General features: G+C 42.8%; 1 protein-coding gene across 8 annotated transcripts in view; it reads left to right on the top strand.

The window, feature by feature from the left end:
* Nucleotides 1–25,588, top strand: part of NHSL1 (NHS like 1) — a 128,074-nt gene that overhangs the window by 99,202 nt on the left and 3,284 nt on the right. For 7 of the 8 annotated variants that reach the window (XM_061623975.1, XM_061623978.1, XM_061623973.1 and 4 more), the window contains 3 exons: nt 9,103–9,234; nt 13,565–16,951; nt 17,486–17,615. In XM_061623975.1, the coding sequence (XP_061479959.1) occupies nt 9,103–9,234; nt 13,565–16,951; nt 17,486–17,615 (3,649 nt within the window). The remainder of the gene's footprint in view (nt 1–9,102; nt 9,235–13,564; nt 16,952–17,485; nt 17,616–25,588) is intronic. The other variant, XM_061623974.1, reaches the window with a different exon arrangement.

Genomic DNA, 25,588 nt, shown 5'->3' with positions numbered 1-25,588 from the left:
CTTCATACAACGGTTGTTGCTGGGCAAAGTATCCGTCATTTTTGTTCGAATTTTCCTGCTCTTTTTACGGGCGCCATTTTAGTGGCCGTTTTTTCCCGTCCCTTTTGAGAACCCACTAGTATTACAAAAGGGGATTTTTTCCTTCACGGGTTGGGGTTTGCAGAGCCCAGGTTCTTGTCAGCTCCCTCTGTGTGATCTGCTCCCTGTTTATGTGCTGCAGATAGGATTTTTACCTCTACATAAGTTCCTTTACCAACCCCATCTCTGAGGCTGACCCTGGCAACCACTGGGTTACTGTGGCTTTCTACAATCACTGCAACTACTGTGCACATGTGACTTTTCATCAAATTTACTAATACTGCCATAACAGTGCACCAGGCCACCTGTTAGTGTGCAAGACTATTGAAAATATACAAAGCTATTTGGACTATACTGTGCAAGTTGTGCAATATCACCTTTCCTCCAAGTGTACATTCTGCCCCATCGTGACAGTGTACCTACCATCAGTCAGTGCATTCTGCCCCAGTCGTGTGCCGTGTACTGTGCATGTTCTAAGACTGTTCATAGCGTACATTCTGCCCCATCGTGGCAGTGTACTTTGCCATCTGCCAGTGCATTCTGTCCCAGTCGTGTGCCGTGTACTGTGCCTGCCCGGGTCTGTGCATTCTGCCCCAGTCGTGTGCCGTGTACAGCTACCCTTATTATCTATATGATGGCAGAACAGCCAGAGACAACCCAGGCAACCAAGCCGATACAACAGCCTGTGACAAACCAGATGACCAAGCCTAAACCTCCTAAGGCGGTCAAACATAAGCACTCTAAAGCGGTTGCCAAAACCAAACATCTTAGCCACAGCACAATCAAGCGGCCCCGCTATGTCTCTGTTCCAGTGCCAGAGGACTCAAATCATGCAGTTAACTACTCTCTTTCATTCTCCTGTGGCTTCCTCTGATGAGGAGGACTTTCCTGGATTTCCTGTACAGCCAATGTCCAGCCAACCCAGAGCTTGCTCTTCTTCACTACCTGTGGGGCCGTCTACAGTTCCGCCTATCCAAGAGCAACCATCTACATCTCTGGGACTACAGCTTTCCCACGAGTTCATTACACAACTTCAGGGCATGCTGTCCTTTTTTACTCAGAGTCAATCATCTTCACAACCTACCGCTATCCCTCAACACAGCGGGGTTCAAAGTGTACACAGTGAGACAAACCCATCAGGTTCTCCAGACCCATTTGACGTTACCAGGGGCAGGTTCGTTGATGACGCCTCTTTTGATGCAGAGTCCGCATTCGCGCTGCAAGACCAAGCGGACGAGTGGAGTGACCATTCGGAACCAGAGCCAGAAACCTCCTATCGCCTCTTCGACTCTTCAGATTACCAGCCCCTGGCGCGCAGAGTCTTGAACGCCCTTGGTCTTCAATCCACTCCAACTGCAGCTTCCACTCCCGCTTTAAAAGGGGCCAGGGTCTTGAAATCCCCTACGCCAGCTGAAAACTTCCTCCCTGTCCCAGACCCCATCGCTAAACTGGCCAAGGACGAATGGTCCCACCCCTTACAGGCACGCCGATTTAATAACATTGCGGACAGACTTTATCCTTTGGCCCCGGACTTTTCTACCAGACTGGCTGTCCCTAACATCGACGAGCCTATTTCCAGTTTAGTTTCCAGGTCCCTCTTGCCGAGGGAAGGGGACTCTCATCTAAAGGATGCCACTGAACGGAGACTGGACTTTGCTTTACGCAAGACCCATGAGGCCATCGCCTTTTCCATGCGTGCATCCACATCTGCCTCTATTTTCACCAGGGCAGCGATGATGTGGTTAGACGACCTCATCGAGGACCACAATCCAGATCCTGCCTCCCTGCGCAGATCGCTACTAAAACTGCGTAAAACAGCTGCTTTCGTGGCCAACGCCACCTTGGACGCGAATCAACTAGCAGCACGCGCCCTGGCGGCTCAGATCGTTGCCAGACGGACCCTCTGGCTTCGTCACTGGCAGGCTGACTCTACTGCCAGAGTTAATCTTTCACGAGCACCTTATGCAGGCTCATTACTTTTCGGGGAAGAGGCATTAAGGGCAGTGCTTGTCGACCCTAAGGACACTCGAAAGCCTGTCTTGGCCACCGTCAAAAACGTCGAGCGCAGACCCTTTAGGCGTTTCGCTTCATATCGCACGTCTCAGCCCTTTCGGGGAACCCGGCCCGGGGGACGAGGCCGTGACTTCCCAGCATTTGACTTCCGCTCCACCAGAGGAGGCTGGAATAGATGTTTCCCCAGTAGAGGTCAGTACCAGGGCCGCAGAGGCTACTCAACGTCCTCATACAGGGGAGGGTCTCGCCAACGCAGACAATACTAAGGCAATACCAGTTGGGGGCAGATTGATTCTATTTGCCGAACTTTGGCTACCTCTGACTCAGGTCCCATGGATCAGAGACCTCTTTTGTTATGGATATGCAATTGAGTTTTGGGCAATACTTCCAAACAATTTTCATCCTTCCCCTTGTCCCAGGGCACTAGACAGGCGCTGCATCATGCAGACTGCGATACAGCACCTTTTGGACATAGAGGCGATAGAGCCAGTCCCCAATGCAGAGAGGTCGGAAGGGGTGTACTCCCTCCTATTTGCTGTGCCCAAACGCGATCTCTCATGGAGGGCGGTTTTGAACCTCAAGTTCATTAACCGTTTCGTAAAGTATCGCAGGTTCAAAATGGAATCCCTCCACTCCATTACAGACAGCCTGCAAGAAGGTGACTTCCTTGTCTCTATCGACCTAAAGGAAGCGTATCTCCATGTCCCTATTTGCACAGCCCACAGGAAATTCCTTCGTTTTGCCTTTGGCTCCCAGCACTTCCAATATCGAGCAATGCCGTTCGGACTCTCGTCTGCCCCGAGAGTATTTACCAAGGTGCTACTTACCCTAGTGGCTTACCTCAGGCTTCAAGGGGTCCATATCTACCCCTATCTGGATGATCTCCTAATACACGCAAGGTCTAGGGAGCTTACTCATCGTCATCTAACACTCACGCTCCATATCTTACAGGCCCACGGCTGGCTAGTCAACTTCGACAAAAGCCATCTACAACCAACCCAACGCCTGCAGCATCTAGGGGCAATGTTAGACACACTGCAAGCGACTGTATTCCTGTCCCCAGATCGCATCACCGCTATCACAGACATCGCAAGGTCTCTGATGCACAAATCTTCTGCAGATGTCATGCTTCTAGCCAGGGCTCTCAGAACGTTGGTATCCACCATCCATATTGTGCCATGGGCTCGGGCACATACGCGCCAGCTACAGTGGGCCCTGTTGCCATTCTAACACGACATTGCCAACTCAAACCATCGAGCAATCCCCCTGAGTCCCACACTGCGCTTGTCTTTCCGCTGGTGGACAAGGGTACAACATCTCACCCAAGGCACTCCGTTCAGAGAACCCCACCGGACTGTCATTACCACCGATGCCAGTCTCCTGGGTTGGGGAGCCCACTGCAACTCCCAGTTCGTTCAGGGAGTTTGGAACACAGCAGAACAAACTCAAAACATCAACTGGCTGGAACTAAAGGCTGTCCACTTAGCTCTGCTTCATTTTCAGTCTTCCACTTGGACCATGTCCTCATTCGAACGGACAACACGTGTGCCAAATCTCATTTAAACAGACAGGGAGGCACCAGGTCCAGACCTCTACAGAGCCTAGCTTCCATCATATTCGACTGGGCAGAACAACATCTGCAATCCCTCAAAGCAGAACATCTCAGAGGAATTTGGAATTTCACAGCAGACTGGCTCAGCAGACAACAAGTCTTTCCGGGAGAATGGAAACTTCATCCGACTGTGTTCCATCTTCTCCAGCGTCGATTCGGCCCCTTCTCAGTCGACCTCTTTGCTTCCAGTCGCAATTGCCAGCTACCCAGGTACTTCGCTCGATACCTGGGCACGACAGCGGAAGCGGTGGATGCTCTGTCATTGCCGTGGCCGGAGGGACTATTATACGCCTTCCCTCCAATACCACTATTAGCCAAAACCTTGCAGAAGGTACGTCACGAGAGGGCACAGCTGGTTCTGATAGCACCATATTGGCCCCGTCGACCGTGGTTCTCGGATCTCCTGGCACTGTCGGTGACGGATCCCTGGCCACTCCCAGTCAGGCCAGATCTCTTATCACAAGGCCCAGTATGGCATCAGGACCCCAAGTGGCTCAACCTAACAGCGTGGCATTTGAACGGGGACATTTGAGATCGGCCGGCCTGTCAGACGCTGTTATTGACATTATTTTGGCCTCGAGAAGACCATCCACCACTCGTATATATCAGCATACTTGGGTAGCATTCTCCAGGTGGTGTCAGTCTCAACACATCGATCCTTCCAAGGCTACAGTACAACAAGTGCTGCTATATCTTCATAGGGGCCTCATGTTGGGACTTAGACCCAACACATTACGTCGACATGCGTCCACCCTGTCGTCCATTCTTTCAGTATCTTCCACTGACGCCCCTATTGCCTCACATCCGTTTATCAAACGCTTCCTTAGAGGCACTGCTCTACGCTCGCCGGCTGTAGCTCACCGTTTTCCATCATGGAGTTTGTCAAAGGTTCTACAGGCCTTACAACGTCCTCTGTTTGAGCCACTCAGGACTGTGCCTTTATGTCTGTTGTCTTTCAAGGTCCTGTTCCTGATTGCGATTACATCGGCGAGAAGAGTCTTGGAACTGGGCGCATTGTCTTCTGCTCGCCACCTCTGTGTCTTTCACAAGGATTCTGTTGTGCTGAAAACTGATCCTTCATTCCGTCCCAAGGTCAATTCAGTTTTCCATTGCAACCAGGACATTGTTCTACCTTCATTTTGTCCGAATCCTACTCATCCGCTCGAGAAGGCTTGGCATTCGTTGGATGTTCGGAGGGCTCTCAAGACCTACCTGTCCAGGACCCAGGATATACGACAGACTGAGTCTTTGTTTGTATCCTTTCATCCAAGGTCTATGGGGCATAAAGTAGCTAATTCCACCTTATCCCGCTGGTTGCGTGCATGTATTACCTTAGCCTATGAGTCCCTTAAGATTCCAGTTCCGCCTAGTATAACAGCTCATTCCACTAGATCAGCAGCCACTTCGGCTGCTTTTGCTACTAACGCTCCTGTTGCCGATATTTGTAGAGCTGCTGTTTGGTCTACTCCACACTCGTTCATAAGGCATTATAAAATAGATCGTTATGCCTCTGCCGATGCCTCATTTGGCAGACGAGTTTTGCAACAGGTTCTTAATGACGACTAGTATGTGGGTGGTCCCTCCCGGTTATGGGCTGCTTTGGTACATCCAGCATGATGGCATTCCTCCTATGGAAAATGGACCATTGGTCTCACCTGAAGGGTGATTTTCATAGGAGAATGCCATCATGACCCTCCCAGTTGGAGGATAACTACATAATTTTTGGGATGGTTTATATATTACAGTTCGTCATTATATTATATTACATTAAATTTTAATTCTCTAGTGAAGTCAAGACTTCTATTACTGTTTTCGCTAGGTTAGAGTCAGATATTATTAATGTTACTATTATTATGTTATGTTCTTGCTGCTAGGCCCGTTGGCCTTTTTTCCTGCATGTTTAGATATATCTCTTTGGACTCGCTGCGAATGAACTGGAGAGTGGGAGGGGCCTGACGCCCTAGTCTTGACTTCAGAAACATTCTTGCCTTTGGACGATAGGACGAGTTATAATCCAGCATGATGGCATTCTCCTATGAAAATCACCCTTCAGGTGAGACCAATGGTCCATTTTCACACACAAGTTTCCTAACAGGTTTAATTAATTTGATTTTGGGTGAATACAGGCAACTGTTCATGAAGTGGTAACTTATCAAACAATACTCACAGGAAGTTGGTAAACCAGTTATTTGTAACATCCTACTAAATGATGAGAATTTTTTTATCACACGTGCAAACTGAGTCAGAAATCTGGTGAAGCAGAGAAGTCAAATTCTCCTTGCTATTTGGAGCAACATTACTACTTGGTGAAGTACCTGCTTGGTGAAGGATCATATGTATATATGTTCTGACTCAAATTTTTTTTTGGTAAAAAATGGCTGTATGTCTTAATTGATAAATATTTGGTGCAAAACAGACAACTGTGCCACTACTTTTGTACACACAATGGGTTTTTTTTAATTCCTTTCCTCCAAGGATCAGTGCTTCCCATCTTTCTCAAGCATAAATCGCATCCTGGTCTACCCTTGAAAATCAGAGGAGATTCAGTAGCTTTTGCAATTGAGGTGGGGGTATGCTGCTGTTCAAAGTATAAATAAAATTAACCCCCTGGCATGCCCAACAGCAGGCCAATGGTCTGAAACATTTGCTAATGTCATCTGCCTTATTGAGTTAACAATAGTTTCACTTAACAAGAACAGTATATCTTTGAGCCCAAATATTATCTGGGAAAAACCAATCCTTTCATATTGTATCTGAGGACAGAACATTTGTCTTCTAATCTTTGCTCCTTTGTTATAGAGAAGCCCACATACATTGTGTAGCGTTTAAGTCAGTGGCGTTTCCCACATTTTCCTTCTGTCATACACTGATTCAAGTCTCCAAGGATGACATGTATGACTCGCATAGCAATTTCTAGCACATGCCAAATACACTTTTCAGTGAGAAATAACTTGGCTGTCTAGTTTAAAATAAAACTGGGAAGAATTCAAATACCTGTAATTTTTTCTTTACTTGAATCAAGATAGAGTACAATAGAACTTCTCCTAAGGAAACTTTTGTATTTAACTATCCCATGGATTTGTAAGTTTGAGAATAATGTTAGGAATGTCAGGGTTTTTTTAAAGGGGGGGATGTAAAATAGATTTTTAAACACTTGTGTATTTTAACTAATTTGTAAAGAACCTCAAATGACAGAAGCAACATGTTATAAATATTTTAAACAAATAAAATAGCCAAGTTATTACCTCACTGAAAAAGTGCATTTGTTTAAAGCTGTTCAACCTGTAGTAGTGCTGTTGGGTCTAGTTATGATACAACACATGGTCAACTCTAAGGCTTTCTCCTTTTACATGCATTACATTTTAATTTTGCTGAACCCTAATGGGCTCCGTTGATTCAGAAAATGCAACATCTAGCAATTATAGATTAAATAATTGAGGTTACAAGTGCAGTTTTGTGTCATTGAGATCTACATAGACAATTTATGTTCAGTAAATATATTAGTGCCATTTGGCATGGTTATTTGGCATGGCTATTGTGAGACGTTGTGAGACTTTTGTCAGGGTTTATATAGTAATGTAATAGTAGAGTTCAAAGGGGCCTATAAGGCCATAGATTCCAATCCCCTGTTCAGTGCAGGAATCTAACCCAACAGGTGGCTGTTCCAGCTGCCTCTTGAATGTCTCCAGTAATGGAGAGCCCACCACCTCCCTAGGCCATTGGTTCCATTGTTGTACTGCTCTAATAGTTAGGAAGTTTTTCCTGATGTTCATTTGAAATCTGGCTTCCTGTAGCTTGAACCTTTTTCTCTGTCCTGCACTCTGGGATGATCAAGAAGAGATTCTGGCCCTCTTCTGTGTGACAACCTTTCAAGTACTTGGAAGAGTGCTATCATATCTCCCCTCCCATCAATCTGTATTGTTGATGGAACTGCTTCTATACCCATCAATGACTATAACAGTTTTAAAAATTAAAATGCTGTTTTTAAATATAGTAAACTTTCAGAGATAACAGACATTTCATTTTGGCAAACCTGATATATATGTATATGTCTCTGAATGTTCTCCAGACTTACCCATGTTTATTATTTATTACTTTAATTTATATGCCACTATTCCACATAAATGTGCCCAATGTTGTTCATACTACAAAAACAGCAATAGAAGACCAGGAATACATGTCAAAGCATCATTACAATAAACAATCTAATACCAATTCATTTCAAAACATAATAATGCAAACAATTTGTTTCAATTATATTAACATTATAACTTCTTATGTTCATTCCAAAATACATTATCAATTACTGAAACACCATCTCAATTCATATTGTTTATTAATTTTAAAAATACACAAGACATAGTCAGATATGATAAAACCTTCCATTGCAGTCAGATAATAATCAGCAGTCAATTCCTCAGAAGTAGCAGTTGCAGGAAAAAGTAGCCAGATTTCTTTACAAATGCAGAGGTATCAAATTATCTTTCTTAAACATAGCAGAAAGACCATTAACAAAGAATCCAGGCCAGTGATGACATACTAGGTGTCCACCTAGCCAAACTGGCCTCCTCATCTTACACCCACTTCCATGAGCTTCATATTTGCCTCATGTTTGTTAATTTAAATTAAACTTCCAGTTAAGCATACTTAGGATCATAGTTGAAAGTCACTGGCCATGCCATGCTATGCCAAGAGAAGCAAGAAATTGTTTCGTATTCAGTACATATTATTTGAGTGTATATCTCTAAAACAAAAGCATAAATTATTTCTCCCATCTCTCAAACATCATAAGAGGGTAATGTTGGACATAATGTAACTACAAGTGTCTTGCATAGTCACTGATGGCTTGCTGATATGTTTAGATCATAAGAAGAGCCTGCTGGATCAGGCCAGTGGCCCATCTAGTCCAGCATCCTGTTCTCACAGTGGCCAACCAGGTGCCTGGGGGAAGCCCGCAAGCAGGACCCGAGTGCAAGAACACTCTCCCCTCCTGAGGCTTCCGGCAACTGGTTTTCAGAAGCATGCTGCCTCTGACTAGGGTGGCAGAGCACAGCCATCATAGCTAGTAGCCATTGATAGCCCTGTCCTCCATGAATTTGTCTAATCTTCTTTTAAAGCCATCCAAGCTGGTGGCCATTACTGCATCTTGTGGGAGCAAATGAAGATTGAGTCTGATGAGAGAAAACCTTTTGATAGGAGCATAAAATCTGTTTGATTTTTAAGCCTTAGAGTGACAGTATGCTGTATCTTTTCCTTCTGTGTATATCCACTCTGTATGACTGAGCTAACATCATATATTAATGCCTTTTCTTCATTTCTACAATAAGCAAGTGGAAGAAAGTGCATGATGTCAGCGTGCTTGAAAGTAATGGTGCTTTGCTTGTTCTACTGTACATCAGGGGAGAATTTTGACCGCCAAGCCAGCATACGGAGGTCTCTAATTTACACAGACACTGTGGTAAGGCGGCCGAAGAAAGTGAAAAGGAGAAAGACTATTACAGGAGTCCCTGACAACATCCAAAGAGAGCTAGGTATGGCTCATCAGAACTGTATTCCATTACAATTAATGATTACCTTGCTTACTGTGACTAAACTCATAACATTTACCCATGCTCATGAAGCCAATACAGTCTGATAGCCTATTAAAAGTTCCAAATGAATGTGTGCCTGATCACTAAGGAAGAATAGTGAATGCTTAAGTCAATAACTTTGTGCATCTAGTTCCTTTTTTTTACTGACTTTACTGAATGCCATGCAAAGCCATCATTTTCTGATGTTATGTACCAGAACAAGAGAATACTTTTCATTATTACATTTGAATATGTCAGTCTTGCATTACCTTCATTTCTGAAATGCAGGAGAAGGTCATGAGTGGATTTGGCAACAAGGGAATGCAATAAAAACTTTTTTTTAAGTTGCCATACAGCAACAGAATATGTTGACATATTCAATAGTAACAGCTGAAGCAGATACTATATTCTCCTAAATTTCAGGGGCAGTTTCAGGGGCACATTGTGATTTTCCTACAGAGATGTTCCCATGCACATGGTTAAAGAAATACTTGTATGTTTGTTACACATGGTGGAATTCATTGTAGAACCAACACTGTAAATCTAGGCTATCCAGGAATTATGGATGAAATCCAGTGATTGCACTATGGTGAGGAAACAGAATATTTGTTGGGAGAATTGGAAAAGAATGTCAAATGACATCAAGAAAATGAAGAAAATTGAGATGAAACTGGCTAAGGAGATGTGAAACAATGCAATGGCGTGGATGTAATTCTGCTCTTATTTGGCATTGAGTCATGCCCCTTATATGCAACTTGGTGGCATTCGGTTGTGGGACTTAAAGAAGTTTCCTGTATGTTTTTTCAGCCATGATATCATGTGTTTCTTCTGTAGCTTGGGTGTGCATGAGCTCCACTGCCCAACAAATTAGTGCAGGTGAACTTCTGGTTGCCCTTTCTCCTCTAAACGCTGTAACAACCTGTCTTTTGGTGTCATAGCTCTGTGACAACTGGCTGGTATGTGTTGTCTCCTTGGCACCTTAAAGGGTTATTGGTGGTGGGGACAGAGAGAAGATTAAGGATAACCACCACAGTGCTGTGCTGTTTCCATGTTGTAAGTATACGGAAACATGGCGGTGACTCCTCAGTAAGTAACGTGTCCCTGTTGTTGCTTGGCTGAAACCCTGGACATTGCCCTGACCTTTAAATCTAGGACAGGTAGCCACTACTGTGTTTCTTTGTCCTTCAACATGGAAACAGCAGAGCACTATGGTGGCCGCCTGTCTTAGTTTTAAATGACAGGATAAGGTCCAATGTTGCAGCCACGGAACAAGAAAAGACGGGCAGTTTGCCACTATGGTACTTACTGAGGAGCATTACTCTACAAGCAAACAGCAATGGATATCTTGTACTTCAACTTTACCAGTTAATATCTTACATAATTTGGCATCTAATTTTTCTGTTATAAAATTTCAGGTGAATCTGTTAATATGAAACACACAATTCCCTTGACAAGTTCTCGTGATTTCACATTCAGTTCAGCTAATAAAATAAAAAGGAGTCTAAAAGTATCCATTTACACCAGAAATGCGTAAAAAAAATGCTTCAATAGTTATTGTAAACTGCTTCAAGTCTCTTTGAGAAAAGCAATGAAAAAATGTCCAAAATAAACACATTTAAATAGTAGTTAAAGTGGTAACTTACAAATCTAGGAACTGAAAATTATGGCCTGACAATCTACATTTATGCAGTGTTCAGGACACTAATTACATTAAAACATCACTTAAGGAATGTGTTCATTTTCAGCTACAGCTACAATTACACGTGGGGATCAATATATGATACGCAAACTTCTCTTACAAGCCCTATCTGTTTTGATTGGCTTTTGTGCCTATAGTCTTTTTTATAAACCTCTTTGTTGAGAATTATCAGACTGCTTGCCAACAGTGAATAGGCATAATGTAATTTCTCACTTGAACGCATTATGGTAGAAAAAAGTCTAAAGGTCAAATTCTAGCTGCAATGGAATCAGGGCTTTGGTTTATGCTTTTTGGAAAACAAAAGACTAAGCAGGCAAAATACACTAAAATATGTGTAAAGGTTTGATTTTGTTTGAAAGCAAGTTAATGTTTCATAAATGGCTTTGTCCTTAATCTCTCCCCCATCCCCCCAGTCTTCCATTCTCTCTAAAACTAATGTGTTATATGCCAAAGAAAATCAGTGCATATAGCCTAAACGGCTATTAAATTTTATGGAGAAGAATGCTCTTACTTTTCACAGTCCAGTTGCATTGAACAATTAAGAGGACTGAAAGGCTCTGGGAAGGGAGTTCTTTATCTGACACACCATAAAAAACCCTCAAAATGGCTGCATTTTCCCTTTGCAGACCTGTAGCATTTCTGAAAACAAACTTTCCCCTACCTCTTGTTACTTTTCATTTTATACACCATTATAGTAGAATTAGAGAGAAGAAAATGCTGTTGTAGTACCATTCAGGGTATTGACGTATATAAAGATTTAAATATAGAATGCAGTGATCATAAGGCCTGTCAGTCAGCTGACTGGTTTTCAAGCTGTGTTATGGTGGAACACAGAGCCACAGGAGATGTTGGTTGTGTTCATGGTTTGGCTCTTGGTTCATAATAGTCAATGGTAAAGCCGGGACTCTATGTGAACTGATTGTACATACTAGAGCATGCTTCTCTAATACACATGTTTTCTGCAATAGAAATAAAGGCATTCCTCAGTAGACAGGCCAATGGCCTGGTTTGCACATCACTTTCAATCATAATTAACTATGGTTAAAGGTGAACGTACAGCATGATATTGCATGGTGCAGACATCTTGGTCGCTTCACTCCTCCCCCAGTCCTCCTACTGCTGTGCTTCTGGGAGCTGAGCCATGGTTTGGCTCTTGGTTTGTTTGGGGAAAACAAGCTGCAAACCTACTGTTGCCACAGCAGCAGCAGGAGTGGGGGAGGACTGAAGCAGACATGTCCTGTGCATCAGCATGCTTCCTGTTTGCCTTTAAACCACAGTTAAGCTCAGCTATGTTTTAAGTTGACATGTGAATACTGCCACTGGAAAAAACTGAAGACCAGGAAATTTGAAAATAATTTTGTTAATTTAATATTTGGTTCATAAATCCTCATTTTGTCACTTTGAATTTGCTGGTCAACTTGAAAGAATTTGCTGGAATTACTCTGTTGTACTGCTATCTGTACACTGCCTTACGCTTAGCCTTGTTCCATCTGCATTGCATACAGAAGCCATTGTCTAATTAGGGAGAAAAGTCTGCATCAGTAGGTGAGCAACGCTGTTCCCCCTGACATTTTGTTCATTCTCAAAGACAAATAATGTCTTGGGTTCCCATTTCATTCCAGGTGAGGAAAAAGGAAATGGGAAACTGCTAGTTCAGACTTGCCTTTAGTTTTTAAAAGTCTCAGCTTACTTCTCTGGAGCTAATTTGCAGTACTCCCAGATTAAATGGGTTATAGATTGCAGTTCAAGGTTCTTTTTTGTAAGAAAATGTATGTAGGACCATGGTATAGTTATGGTAGGTATTAATATGTAAATGAAATAGTTCTTAGAAACTTGGCCAAACCTTTAGAATCCATGTTCTTAAATGCTTGGTTTTCTTCATTTAATGTATTCAAATACATTAGATTTCTTCCTTTTGATTTAAAAGGTCAGTGGTTTTAAAAGCAATTGTTAGGACTTTATTTTTCCTCCATGGCATAGGCCCAAAAATAAATATTTTATCATTCAAGTAAATAATAATGTAGAAACAGTTTTTGTGGAATTGTGTGAATTTCATAGAACCCAGTGTTGCTTGCGAATGAAAGCAATTAACCCATAGTCAGTTTGCAAAGAAAAGAACTGAGACACACTTTTCCTTGTTCTGTTTATTTTTTATATTTCTACCTTGCTCATGCTAGCGATAGGATAATATATCTTGTATATGTAAAGTATACAAGACACTGAACAATGTGACAATCATTATGGTCTGCTTGGATGCAAAAATAGCTTTAGCTGAAATTATTTGACTGCACGTGCAGCCTAGTAGGATAGTATTGATTGTTCCTAGTTGGTTTTTACCCCATTGGCTTAGATAAAGGCAGCTATTCTCATACAACAATTTTTTAAAATCCCAACAATGTGACAGGAAAGTTGTCCTAGTGTAAATGTGAACATTAGGATTTTATTTATATTTGAAACAAAATAAATATATCTGTAACCTCCAAGAAAATAAATTAAATATGACTTTTTGGCATGTGTTTTGTTAATGAACACAGCCGCTTAAATGGGAAAACTCAGTATGTGTAACAGTTGTTTTATTTTAACTTCCAACAGTTGGCAATGGTAAAAACGACTTCCGTGGGCATTCATTATGTGTCCCTGATCACTATTCCACACTAGGAAGGCTTGATAGCTATCACTCTTCTGTGCAGCAGTCTGACACAAAGGACTCTGGCTGTCAGACAGAAGAAGTCAAAGTGGTACCACCTTCAGTGAGGCGAATACGTGCACAGAAAGGTCAAGGGATTGCAGCTCAGATGTCACAGTTGTCCAGTTCTTCTGGAAACATGTCTGTGATGAGTGATTCCGCTGGGGTTGTATTTGTCTCTCGCCTAAACAACGACCTGGGTTTTCACAGTCTGCCTCGGTCTGGGGCAAGAGTGTCATTACAGTTACTGGAACGTAGACACAGCCTGTCTAAGTCAACAGAAGATAGAGCATTGTCACACCAGATAAGCAAACTGCAAGTGGATGATAACATAGGCCACATGAGGAACAACGGTAGGACAGGTGTGCTTCAAAGGCCAAAGTCCCAAGAGGTAAAGAACTCTGAGAATGGGCAGGAAGAAAGTCTAGCGTGCATAGTCTCTCCAAATGCTACCTATTCAACCAACATCATACCAAATGCTACCTTATCGTCCTCTTCAGAGGTTATTGTTATTCACACTACCCAGGGTGCAGGAGCAATAGATAGTAAAATCACAAACTTCTCTTCATATACAAAACCTAGAGACAATCGTCTTGCCAACAACATGGTAGGCACAAAAGATCAATATAATTCTTCGAGTAGTATCTGGAATGAGACCAGTCCAACACATCACTCACAGTCGTTGGACGATACTGTTTCATCAAATGCTGTGATAGTTCTTGCTCTTGGAGATTCAGGAGTTTCTCTGAGTGGTGCAAGAACTGTGGAAAAAGGCCATCAAAATATGACCTACAGCAGTAGGAGCAATCTCAGTTTTCCAACCCGCTCTCAGGACAGTAACAGCAGGAGTGAATCAAATTACCATGTTGACAAAACACAGGTTCGAGTTCAGAAGAGCACAGAGCACTGTGGATTGAAGTGTTCTGGAAATGAAGAAATGCTGTTCAATGCACACAAGCCAGACTGTGTCACTCCAGGCTGCTCCACACCTGTGAGCAACTTGAGTACCAGCAGCCTTGAAAGAGTCTCAGCCAAAGAAGACTCAAGTTCTTTATATTCTGTAGATCATGATGGCTATTACACTTCTATGCACATGGACTCGGGTCTCAAGTCTTGCAATAATAATAATGGCTTTGGAAATGCTAGGCACAGTATCCTTAATGCGGTCGATGGGATTGAGAAGAAATCTCTGGGAGACCTGTCGAACTGCAGTGACAAATCCCTCTCACGAAGTATATCCTTAAAAAAGGCAAAGAAACCACCTCTGCCACCATCTAGAACAGACTCTCTTAGAAGGATCCCCAAAAAGAAAATGCAATCCAATGGCCAAGTACTGGATGACATGTTGATTGCTAGCCTCCAACACTCTCTGCAGTTGAACCTCAAGAGCAAAAATGGCAGTTTACCATCTCAGAGCCCCTGCAGTGATTATGATGACCCTTGGGTGCAACGCTCTCGTAGTCAGAGCTCTGTGAGTGCCAGTAGCAGCATGATGTCTGCAACAGCTATGAGCATGTACACCATCTGTACTGTCACACCCTCCCAGAGCGAGACCAGCAGTATCAAGTCAGAGTATGCTGATCAGTGGGGATATTACAGTGACTACTCTGGGACGCCAGATGTGCAGCTAAAATCCCCAGTAGTACATTCTGCTAATAGTGAGCCCAAACTGAATGATTATAACATTAGCTGCCTTAATGATGGGTCAAGGGCTTCTACACAGCACGTGCCCAGTGGATTGGCCAAACCAAAGATCACTTCTCCAGAAAAGCCACATAGAGTTACGTCGCCATCTAGCGGATATTCTAGCCAATCCAACACACCCACAGCACTTACGCCAGTGCCTGTCATTCTACAACCTGTGTCAACAGGAAATGGGAAACCCAAGATGAAGCCTAAAGTGCCTGAAAGAAAGTCATCTCTTCTGTCTTCAGTTTCAATGTCTTCCTCCTCCACATCTCTTTCTTCTAATACCTCTGCTGAAGGGAATAGTGTGAAGAAATCTGACCCTGTCCCAAGCTTCCCTTTGGATATTTCTTCTCCGCTAATGTGTCCAGACTCTGCTGAGTATGTTCTTCCACCACCACCACCTCCCTTAACAGATGTTACAGAACTGCCTCCTTCACCTAGTTTCCCACCACCTCCTCCAGAAGCTGTTATAAACGCATCATTTCCTCAGAGTGTTCCATTGTTTAATGATCTAGCACAAGATACATTGTTGAATCATTTCTGTCCCTCGTCACCTTCCATCCCATCTCCTCCCCTTCCACCTCCTTTCCCTTCTTCTTTTCCTCCACTAGCACCACCCTTGGACCCTAAACTCACAAAAGATGTATATAAAAATGCACCGTATTCTTTCAAGAAATATAATCAGGAAGATTCTTCTCACAGCACAATAAAAGGAGCATTCAAAAAGGAAGATCCCGCCAGGCCTACAATGCCTCTAGTAACCACCCAGGCACTGCAAATGGTACAGCTGAGGTCCGTGAGGAAAGCTGTGATGTCAGAGGTTGAACAGCCAGTTGAATCTCCTTCCCCAACTAATACTCAGGAAAAATTAACTGATGTTTTTTCAGCATGTTCGCATTTAAAACCATGTGTATCAGGACACAGTGACAGCGTTGTTGAAGGTGAAGTAAAACCCCATGGTGCTTTTGACAAAACCTATGTTTACACACCTAATCAGAGGTCTTATCCAGGTCTCTGTGGTAACTCTGACTTTACCAGTGGTACAGTGCCTGGAAATACAGCCAATCTAGCTAATTCCTTTGCGAGTGATTTACCACCAGCCAGTGTTGAAGAAGCACCAGTGCAGAACCAGGGTTCTGGCTCTGATTTTGCAAGTTCATCTCTTCAGGGACAGTCAGAATGTCTCAACAAGCTTCAGGGCGTATTGCCAAACAAAAAGCCACCACCTGTTTCAAAGAAACCCAAACTGTTCCTTATTGTGCCACCCCCACAGCCTGATGTTACAGCAGAAAAAATAGCTGAAGTGGGTGAAACAGTAAGAATCACTCCAAGTGTAACTACAAGGGATGCTGCCATTGCACAGTACAGCCAGACTAAAGATTATCCTACAGATGGACTCTGTTCCTATGAAATGGACTCTGGCTGCCTGGTTCCAGAAGGAGGAGCTGTGTGTTCCACCTCCTGTGAAACACTGGAAGTCAGTGTCTCTACACTGCAGCCCAAGCAGGAGGAACAGTCTTGCTTATGTGAAGGAAGCAGTTCCAACAGCATTGGAGATAGCATCTCTGCAGCAGACAGGCATCCATCTCAAGGGGATGAAAGCAGTAAGTCTGTTTTCCATTTTCACCTAGTGTATGTAGTGACTAGACCTACTTGGGAGTGGGGTTGGGGTAGGAAAGGTTACAATATCAACATAATTATAAAACCTTCAGTGCAAATACATACAGATCCTAAGGGAAATCTTGGAACTTGGGTTAATTATGGGTAAAGAATTGATGTCTTTGTTTAAGATCAGTTGCCAAGGAGGATTTATCAACTGTATCCCTGTTCTAAAAATTACTGTTAGGAGTTTTTCCCTTTTAAACTGATACAGTAATGGTGGCTATGAATGAGGTGGGGGGGGATCCAGAAATGTCAAAGGGATTTTAATGTTCCTTGTAAACAAATAAAAAGCTTTTCACAGAATGCAATTTACTCAAAATAACTTTGTTGACATCAGTAAAATGACAGAAGCATGATTGTAGTGTGCATTTTTAGGGAAATGTGCGGGCTTTATTTATTGCTGTGTTGGCTACAGAACTGAGTTACTTTCCTGATTTGGGGAACCAATACTCCCACATAATTTTCTTGCATTTTAGCTGAGGTGTTTGAATCAGATGTGCAAAACAGCTTTTTACTGCAAAACCCTAGTTATGAGGAAGGCAGCGAGGCGGTGGCAATGCCAGCTAGACCAAGGACTACTGAGGATCTTTTTGCAGCCATTCACAGGTATTGCTTAAACTGACTTATTTGCATTGCTCCATCCATTATCTCGTAGAGTTTTTAAATAGATTTCTTCACTAATATGCATTAATTATTATTACTATTATTTCAAGTTTTAAAGAAACCTGCTTTAGATTTCAGTACTATGTAGTTAAAATAGGTCATTCATACATACACTTTTCATTGCTCTATAGTTTTGCTGGGAGCAAAACCAAGTATGATAAGACTATCAGCCTCTGGCCTTTCTGAGTGCCAACTGACTCCTTGTTTATATTGTACTGTTTTTCTCAAATCTGCTTGATTTAAAATACACTATTGCTTTCTCTGTGTATCTTTTTGTTTTCATTTCCTCTACCCTCCATCCCTTCCCCACCCTCTCCTCTGCTGATTATATGGTGCAGTTTGGGACAGAGGCTCAACTCTAATGCTTCATGGCAAGCTTGGCTTAAACTGGCAAGTAAACATATATCAGTCATATGGCAAAACATATGATGGGTAACTGGATTATAGATTGGGATAATCCAGTTGAAGATAGGCTATTTTGGTGATATACTGATTTATTATTTGGAAAGTGCAATTCAGACTACCCCCAGCCGTTCTCTCTCGATGAAAGAAAGGGGAAAAGTTCAGTGGATAAGTATTTTTTACAAATTTCACAGGCTACACAAATGTAAATGTTTTTCTACAAATAATTACAGATCTTTTGATAATTTATTTGGCTACGGATCTTTAGAAAACAGCTAATTTTTTAAAATATAATACTTTAAGAAACCTTTAGCTAGAAGGGGGAAAATACCCTAAGGAGAAATTGATGTGTGTTGATTTGGAATATGTAATGTGCATCACTGGTTCCATCTTGTGGGCATTTCTTGCTATGTATTGAACAAGTTTTGCAATGGAAGCTGGCTATATGTGACACTCACAGCCCAGATTTTCACTTGAGTTTGAACACACACAAGCTATGCCCCAATGGTTCAGGGCATAAAGACGTTCTCATATTCTGGGAGTGGAGGAATTGACTTTCATACAAAAGAAAGCCATTGTGTTGGGAAATTTGCATCATGTACAGTTTACATATTGCAGTGTTAAATACTACAGGAAAGAAAAGATACTGTTGCTAGGATGATATTCTTTCATGGCAAACAACTGTGCATTTCAGGGTAACATATTTCACACTTATCCTATATATTTTCCATTATGAAACACATATAGGCCAAGATTCAAAGAAATGACTTGACTGGTTCCAAAAGGCTCCCTTAACAAAGGAAAGTGAATTGTAGTATGGCACAGAAGTCTGCTGTTCAAAGAAAAAAGTAATAATTCCCACTGCACAGGGCAGGTCAATGGATACAGCTAAAATAACTCTTCAGAGTAACATTCATCCTGGGGTGGCAAAAGAACAGTGTGTGTCTATGTTTGTGTGTGTGAGAGAGAAAGATTATATGTATGTGTAGGATAACAGCATTTACGCTCTCCCCACAACCTTTCTTGTGAAGGGGCAAAGTCTAGTGTGACTAAGCCCTGAAAACAAGTTGGTTACAAAACTGGCAGACACCCTCTGGAAACACCTGAGATTTGATTGCACAGCCTCCGTCAAATTATATACTGTGAATGCATCCTATGGCTACTGATGTGCCACATTTTGATGTTTACTTTTCATGCTGCTGTGTCAAAGTGCAATCTTTGATTGTGATTTCATACAAAACTCTCTTTTATGACTAGAAAGACTTGTAGAATAAAATACTGTGGGCATCATAAAAAATGCAGTTTTGTCATAATTGTTTTCACTTGTATTTAAGGACATATTTTTTCTGCGGATGATGTTCTTTGTTTTTCACGGAGGGGAATGGTCTACACTGCACAATTATACAAAGTAAAGTGTGTAATTTGTGTGAAATGTACTGAGAATGCCCTTTTTTGTTATATCCTTATTGCACGGTACTATATAATAATAATAATATTAAATTTTATTTGTTGGTCGCCTATCTGTCCAGGTTAGTGGACACTCTAGGCGACTTACAATAATAGAGAGCAGTACATAATACAAAATAAAATACAAGCAAACACAATCATAATCAATTTAAAACCAATTTCTATTTAAAACCTTATAAAATTAATCCTCCCCAATCCCATAGGCCCGCCTGAATAGCCAGGTTTTTAAGGCTTGGCAAAAACCCATCAGGGAGGGAGCATGTCGGAGATCATTCTACAGAAGATCGTTCATTCTACAGAAGTGCCATTATTCCACAATTATTTTTGGAGTTTGTTTAGTGTAAATTTTGCAAAGTGTTGCTGTACTTCACATATTCACAGAAATAGAAACAAAAGAAAATGATCTCCTATAGGAAACTTCACTAAAATTGCAAAGTAAATCAGACATATTCAAAGTGACCATCCAAACTATATCAACTGTCTTAATAATGTTGCTTCCTCCCTGCTAAAACAAGATCAGCACAGCATGTCTTCTTTCTATTATTTGGGCTGATTGCAGGTGTTGCCACCACTCAGCATATGCTCAGAGGCACGTTACCAAATTCTTCCAAGCTACACAGGAAGTGGATTGGACTGTGAAAGACCAACCCTAATTGTGTTTGCGTTTTGACAAATTTGTAGGGCAGTCCAATATCTCAGAGAGGTCAGGTCTCCTGGAGCATTCACTATAGCTGCCCAATTTTCCTGCTTTTTAAAGTTTGATAGAAATAGCTGTGGGATATAGGTACATTTTTAAACCCCAAGGTTTTTTGCCTATTAGTGAATTTGTCTGTTTTTTAATCCGGGAGGTAGGAAATGGGATCCTGTCCAAGTTTGCTAAGAATGGATTGATCATTTGCATGCTTATTGAGTTCAGTGGGATTTACTTCCCTGCAATCATGCTTAGGATAGGTGAAACTGACCACAGGGGATGGGGATGGGGAGGAGGAGGAGGAGGAGGGAGGGGAAGAAAGGCAGAGGGGAGGACTGGGTTGGAAGTAGGCAGGAGGGGGAGGGGTGAAGGACAGGTTTGATCATTTGCATGTTTGAGTTCAGTGGGGTTTACTCCCGTGCAATCATGCTTAGGATAGGTAAAACTGACCGGGGGGACAGAGGGAGGGATGGCTGGAGTGGGCAGGGAAGGAGGAAGAGGGGAGGGGAGGGGAGGAGGAAGGGTGAGGAGAGGGGAAGGAGTGGAAGGCCAGGTCTGATTATTTTCATGCTTATTGATTTCAATGGGATTTACTCCTATGTGATCATGGTTAAGGTAGGTAAAACTGACCATGGGGGAGGAGAAGGAGGAGGGGAGGGGAGAGGAGAGGGAAGGAGAAAGGGAGGGGAGAGGGCAGAGGAAGGAGGGAGAGAGGGAAGGAGGGGATTGGAGGGGGAGGGGCAAAGAAAGGGACAGGGGAGCGCTGTTGATCATTTGCATCATAAGAACATAAGAACATAAGAAGAGCCTGCTGGATCAGGCCAGTGGCCCATCTAGTCCAGCATCCTGTTCTCACAGTGGCCAACCAGGTGCCTGGGGGAAGCCCGCAAGCAGGACCCGAGTGCAAGAACACTCTCCCCTCCTGAGGCTTCCGGCAACTGGTTTTCAGAAGCATGCTGCCTCTGACTAAGGTGGCAGAGCACAGCCATCATGGCTAGTAGCCATTGATAGCCCTGTCCTCCATGAATTTGTCTAATCTTCTTTTAAAGCCATCCAAGCTGGTGGCCATCACTGCATCTTGTGGGAGCAAATTCCATAGTTTAACTATGCGCTGAGTAAAGAAGTACTTCCTTTTGTCTGTTCTGAATCTTCCAACATTCAGCTTCTTTGAATGTCCACGAGTTCTAGTATTATGAGAGAGGGAGAAGAACTTTTCTCTATCCACTTTCTCAATGCCATGCATAATTTTATACACTTCTATCATGTCTCCTCTGACCCGCCTTTTCTCTAAACTAAAAAGCCCCAAATGCTGCAACCTTTCCTCGTAAGGGAGTCGCTCCATCCCCTTGATCATTCTGGTTGCCCTCTTCTGAACCTTTTCCAACTCTATAATATCCTTTTTGAGATGAGGCGACCAGAACTGTACACAGTATTCCAAATGCGGCCGCACCATAGATTTATACAACGGCATTATGATATCGGCTGTTTTATTTTCAATACCTTTCCTAATTATTGCTAGCATGGAATTTGCCTTTTTCACAGCTGCCGCACACTGGGTCGACATTTTCATCGTGCTGTCCACTACAACCCCGAGGTCTCTCTCCTGGTCGGTCACCGCCAGTTCAGACCCCATGAGCGTATATGTGAAATTAAGATTGTTTGCTCCAATATGCATAATTTTACACTTGTTTATATTGAATTGCATTTGCCATTTTTCCGCCCATTCACTCAGTTTGGAGAGGTCTTTTTGGAGCTCTTCGCAATCCCTTTTTGTTTTAACAACCCTGAACAATTTAGTGTCGTCAGCAAACTTGGCCACTTCACTGCTCACTCCTAATTCTAGGTCATTAATGAACAAGTTGAAAAGTACAGGTCCCAATACCGATCCTTGAGGGACTCCACTTTCTACAGCCCTCCATTGGGAGAACTGTCCGTTTATTCCTACCCTCTGCTTTCTGCTTCTTAACCAATTCCTTATCCACAAGAGGACCTCTCCTCTTATTCCATGACTGCTAAGCTTCCTCAGAAGCCTTTGGTGAGGTACCTTGTCAAACGCTTTTTGAAAGTCTAAGTACACTATGTCCACTGGATCACCTCTATCTATATGCTTGTTGACACTCTCAAAGAATTCTAATAGGTTACTGAGACAGGACTTTCCCTTGCAGAAGCCATGCTGGCTCTGCTTCAGCAAGGCTTGTTCTTCTATGTGCTTAGTTAATCTAGCTTTAATAATACTTTCTACCAGTTTTCCAGGGACAGAAGTTAAGCTAACTGGCCTGTAATTTCCGGGATCCCCTCTGGATCCCTTTTTGAAGATTGGCGTTACATTTGCCACTTTCCAGTCCTCAGGCACGGAGGAGGACCCAAGGGACAAGTTACATATTTTAGTTAGCAGATCAGCAATTTCACCTTTGAGTTCTTTGAGAACTCTCGGGTGGATGCCATCCGGGCCCGGTGATTTGTCAGTTTTTATATTGTCCATTAAGCTTAGAACTTCCTCTCTCGTTACCACTGTTTGTCTTAGTTCCTCAGAATCCCTTCCTGCAAATGTTAGTTCAGGTTCAGGGATCTGCCCTATATCTTCCACTGTGAAGACAGATGCAAAGAATTTATTTAGCTTCTCTGCAATCTCCTTATCGTTCTTTAGTACACCTTTGACTCCCTTATCATCCAAGGGTCCTAGATGGTCTCCTGCTTTGAATGTATTTATAGAATTTTTTGTTGTTGGTTTTTATGTTCTTAGCAATGTGCTCCTCAAATTCTTTTTTAGCATCCCTTATTGTCTTCTTGCATTTCTTTTGCCAGAGTTTATGTTCTTTTTTATTTTCTTCATTCGGACAAGACTTCCATTTTCTGAAGGAAGACTTTTTGCCTCTAAGAGCTTCCTTGACTTTGCTCGTTAACCATGCTGGCATCTTCTTGGCCCTGGCAGTACCTTTTCTGATCTGCGGTATGCACTCCAGTTGAGCTTCTAATATAGTGTTTTTAAACAACTTCCAAGCATTTTCGAGTGATGTGACCCTCTGGACTTTGTTTTTCAGCTTTCTTTTTACCAATCCCCTCATTTTTGTGAAGTTTCCTCTTTTGAAGTCAAATGTGACCGTGTTGGATTTTCTTGGCAATTGGCCAGTTACATGTATGTTTAATTTAATAGCACTGTGGTCACTGCTCCCAATCGGTTCAACAACACTTACATCGCGCACCAGGTCCCGGTCCCCACTGAGGATTAAGTCCAGGGTTGCCGTCCCTCTGGTCGGTTCCATGACCAACTGGTCTAGGGAATAGTCATTTAGAATATCTAGAAACTTTGCTTCTTTGTCATGACTGGAACACATATGCAGCCAGTCTATGTCCGGGTAGTTGAAGTCACCCATTACTACCACATTTCCTAGTTTGGATGCTTCCTCAATTTCATATCTCAATTTCATCCTTATTGAGTTCAGTGGTATTTACTCCTGTGCAATCATGCTTAAGATAGGTAAAACTGACCATGAGGAGGGGGAGGGGAGGGGCAAGAGGGAGAGGATAGGAGGGAGGAGAAGGGAGGGTGGGTTTGATCAGTTGCATACTTTTTGAGTTCAGTGGGATTTATTTCCATGCAGTCATGTTTGAAAATGGAAATGGACTGCCTTCAAGTCAACTGGACTTATGGCGACCCTTTGAATAGGGTTTTCATGGTAAATGGTATTCAGAGGTGGTTTTACCATTGCCTTTCTCTGAGTCTGAGAAGCTGTGACTGGCCCAAGGCCACCCAGTGAGCTTCATGCCTGTGTGGGGATTCGAACCCTGGTCTCCCAGGTCATAGTCCAACACTGACCTGGGGGAGGGGAGGGGAAGGGGAGGAGATTGGATGGGTGGGCACTGGGCAGAAGGGAAGCCCCTTTCCAAAAGGAAAACATTGTGAACAGTATCATTGCTTTTCAGCGTTTCCCCCCCTTTTTTATTCTATAGCAGGCACATGTAGCCTCCCACACAACTTTAAACCAAAGCTGTGATATCCACAACAGGCCTTTATTTCACTTTGGACAGTCATGGCTTCTCTCAAAGAATCCTGGGAAGTGTAGTTATTGAAGGGTGCTGAGAGTTGCTAGGAGACGCCCTGTTCCCCTCACAGACCTTCAGTCAGAGCAGCTGACTGTTAAACCAGTCTGGCCGCTGGAACTCTGTCAGTGGAATCGGAGTCTCCTCTCAGCACCCTTCACAAACTACACTTCCTAGGATTCTTTGAGGGAAGCCATGACTGTCTCAAGTGAAATCAAAGTCTGGTGTGGGTGTGGCCCCCTGATTAGGCAAGCCCAGCAGCTGTGAGTCTGGCTTTTAGAACACTGACAATTGGTTTTTACAGAGCATGCCCGACGTTATAATTGGGTTCAAGCCAAAATTTCTTAAATTAATTAAAAATCAGCCAGGCATTTTTTAAACTTTTAAACTGCAGAAGATGAAGGTCAGAGTATGGGGCAATGTCATCAACAGGATTACAGGTACTCAGTGAACATGGCTGATTTTTTAATGAATTTCAACAGATTAGTGGGGAGGAGAGCCTGGCTGGGAGTCCAGAGTCTGTGAGTTCAAATCCCCGCTCGTGTTTCCTGGGTGTCAAGGGCCAGCTAAAGATCACCCCCACAGGGAGTGGCTCAGGGGTTACATGCCCTGCCACCTGTGCAGCCATGGGCAAGCTGCATAGTCCAAAGGAGCCCACTTGCCCCCCAGCTGGCATTATGGACAAGGAAGGGGCTGGCTTGTGCAGCTGTGGCAAGCTGAGCAGGCCCTAGCCAGTTGGGGAGGACTAGCTTCAGAGGGAGGCAATGGTAGTAAACCCCCTCTGAATACCACTTACCATGAAAACCCTATGCATAGGGTAGCCATAAGTCGGGATTGACTTGAAGGCAGTCCATTTCCATTTTTCATGAGAACTCTGACAGAAAAAAGTCCAAAAGGGCTTTGGGTTTTTTTCTCTCTTTTTAGACTTTGAACTCTCTATTCTCTATGACTGTTTTGTGTATTGCCATGAAAATTTGGAGTGTTGTTAAGCAAGCGTTTCTGAGTTCAGGACTATAAGATTTGTAATGTTTTGTTTTGAAATGAGCTTATGGGAAGCATCAGAATGGCATGGAGGGTATTTTGAATTTAACATTGCAGAATGTGAAAAATCCACACTGGCTATAGTATATAGCCACTCTCGTGGCTGTATAATACCACTTGCAGTTTACTATACTTCATTAATCACTTATCAGCTACTTGTTCTAACCTGTAAGCTCTCTGGTTTCTCCTGTATACAAATTAATTGGTTTTTAAGGAAGATCCTTTTCCCTCTCTGCAGGTTTATAGTTGCTATTACATGATACTTAATAGTATG

The sequence above is a fragment of the Rhineura floridana genome, chromosome 4 (genome assembly GCF_030035675.1).
Source record: "Rhineura floridana isolate rRhiFlo1 chromosome 4, rRhiFlo1.hap2, whole genome shotgun sequence".
NCBI classification, from domain to species: Eukaryota; Metazoa; Chordata; class Lepidosauria; order Squamata; family Rhineuridae; genus Rhineura; species Rhineura floridana.
This window is presented reverse-complemented; position numbering and strand designations above follow the sequence as displayed.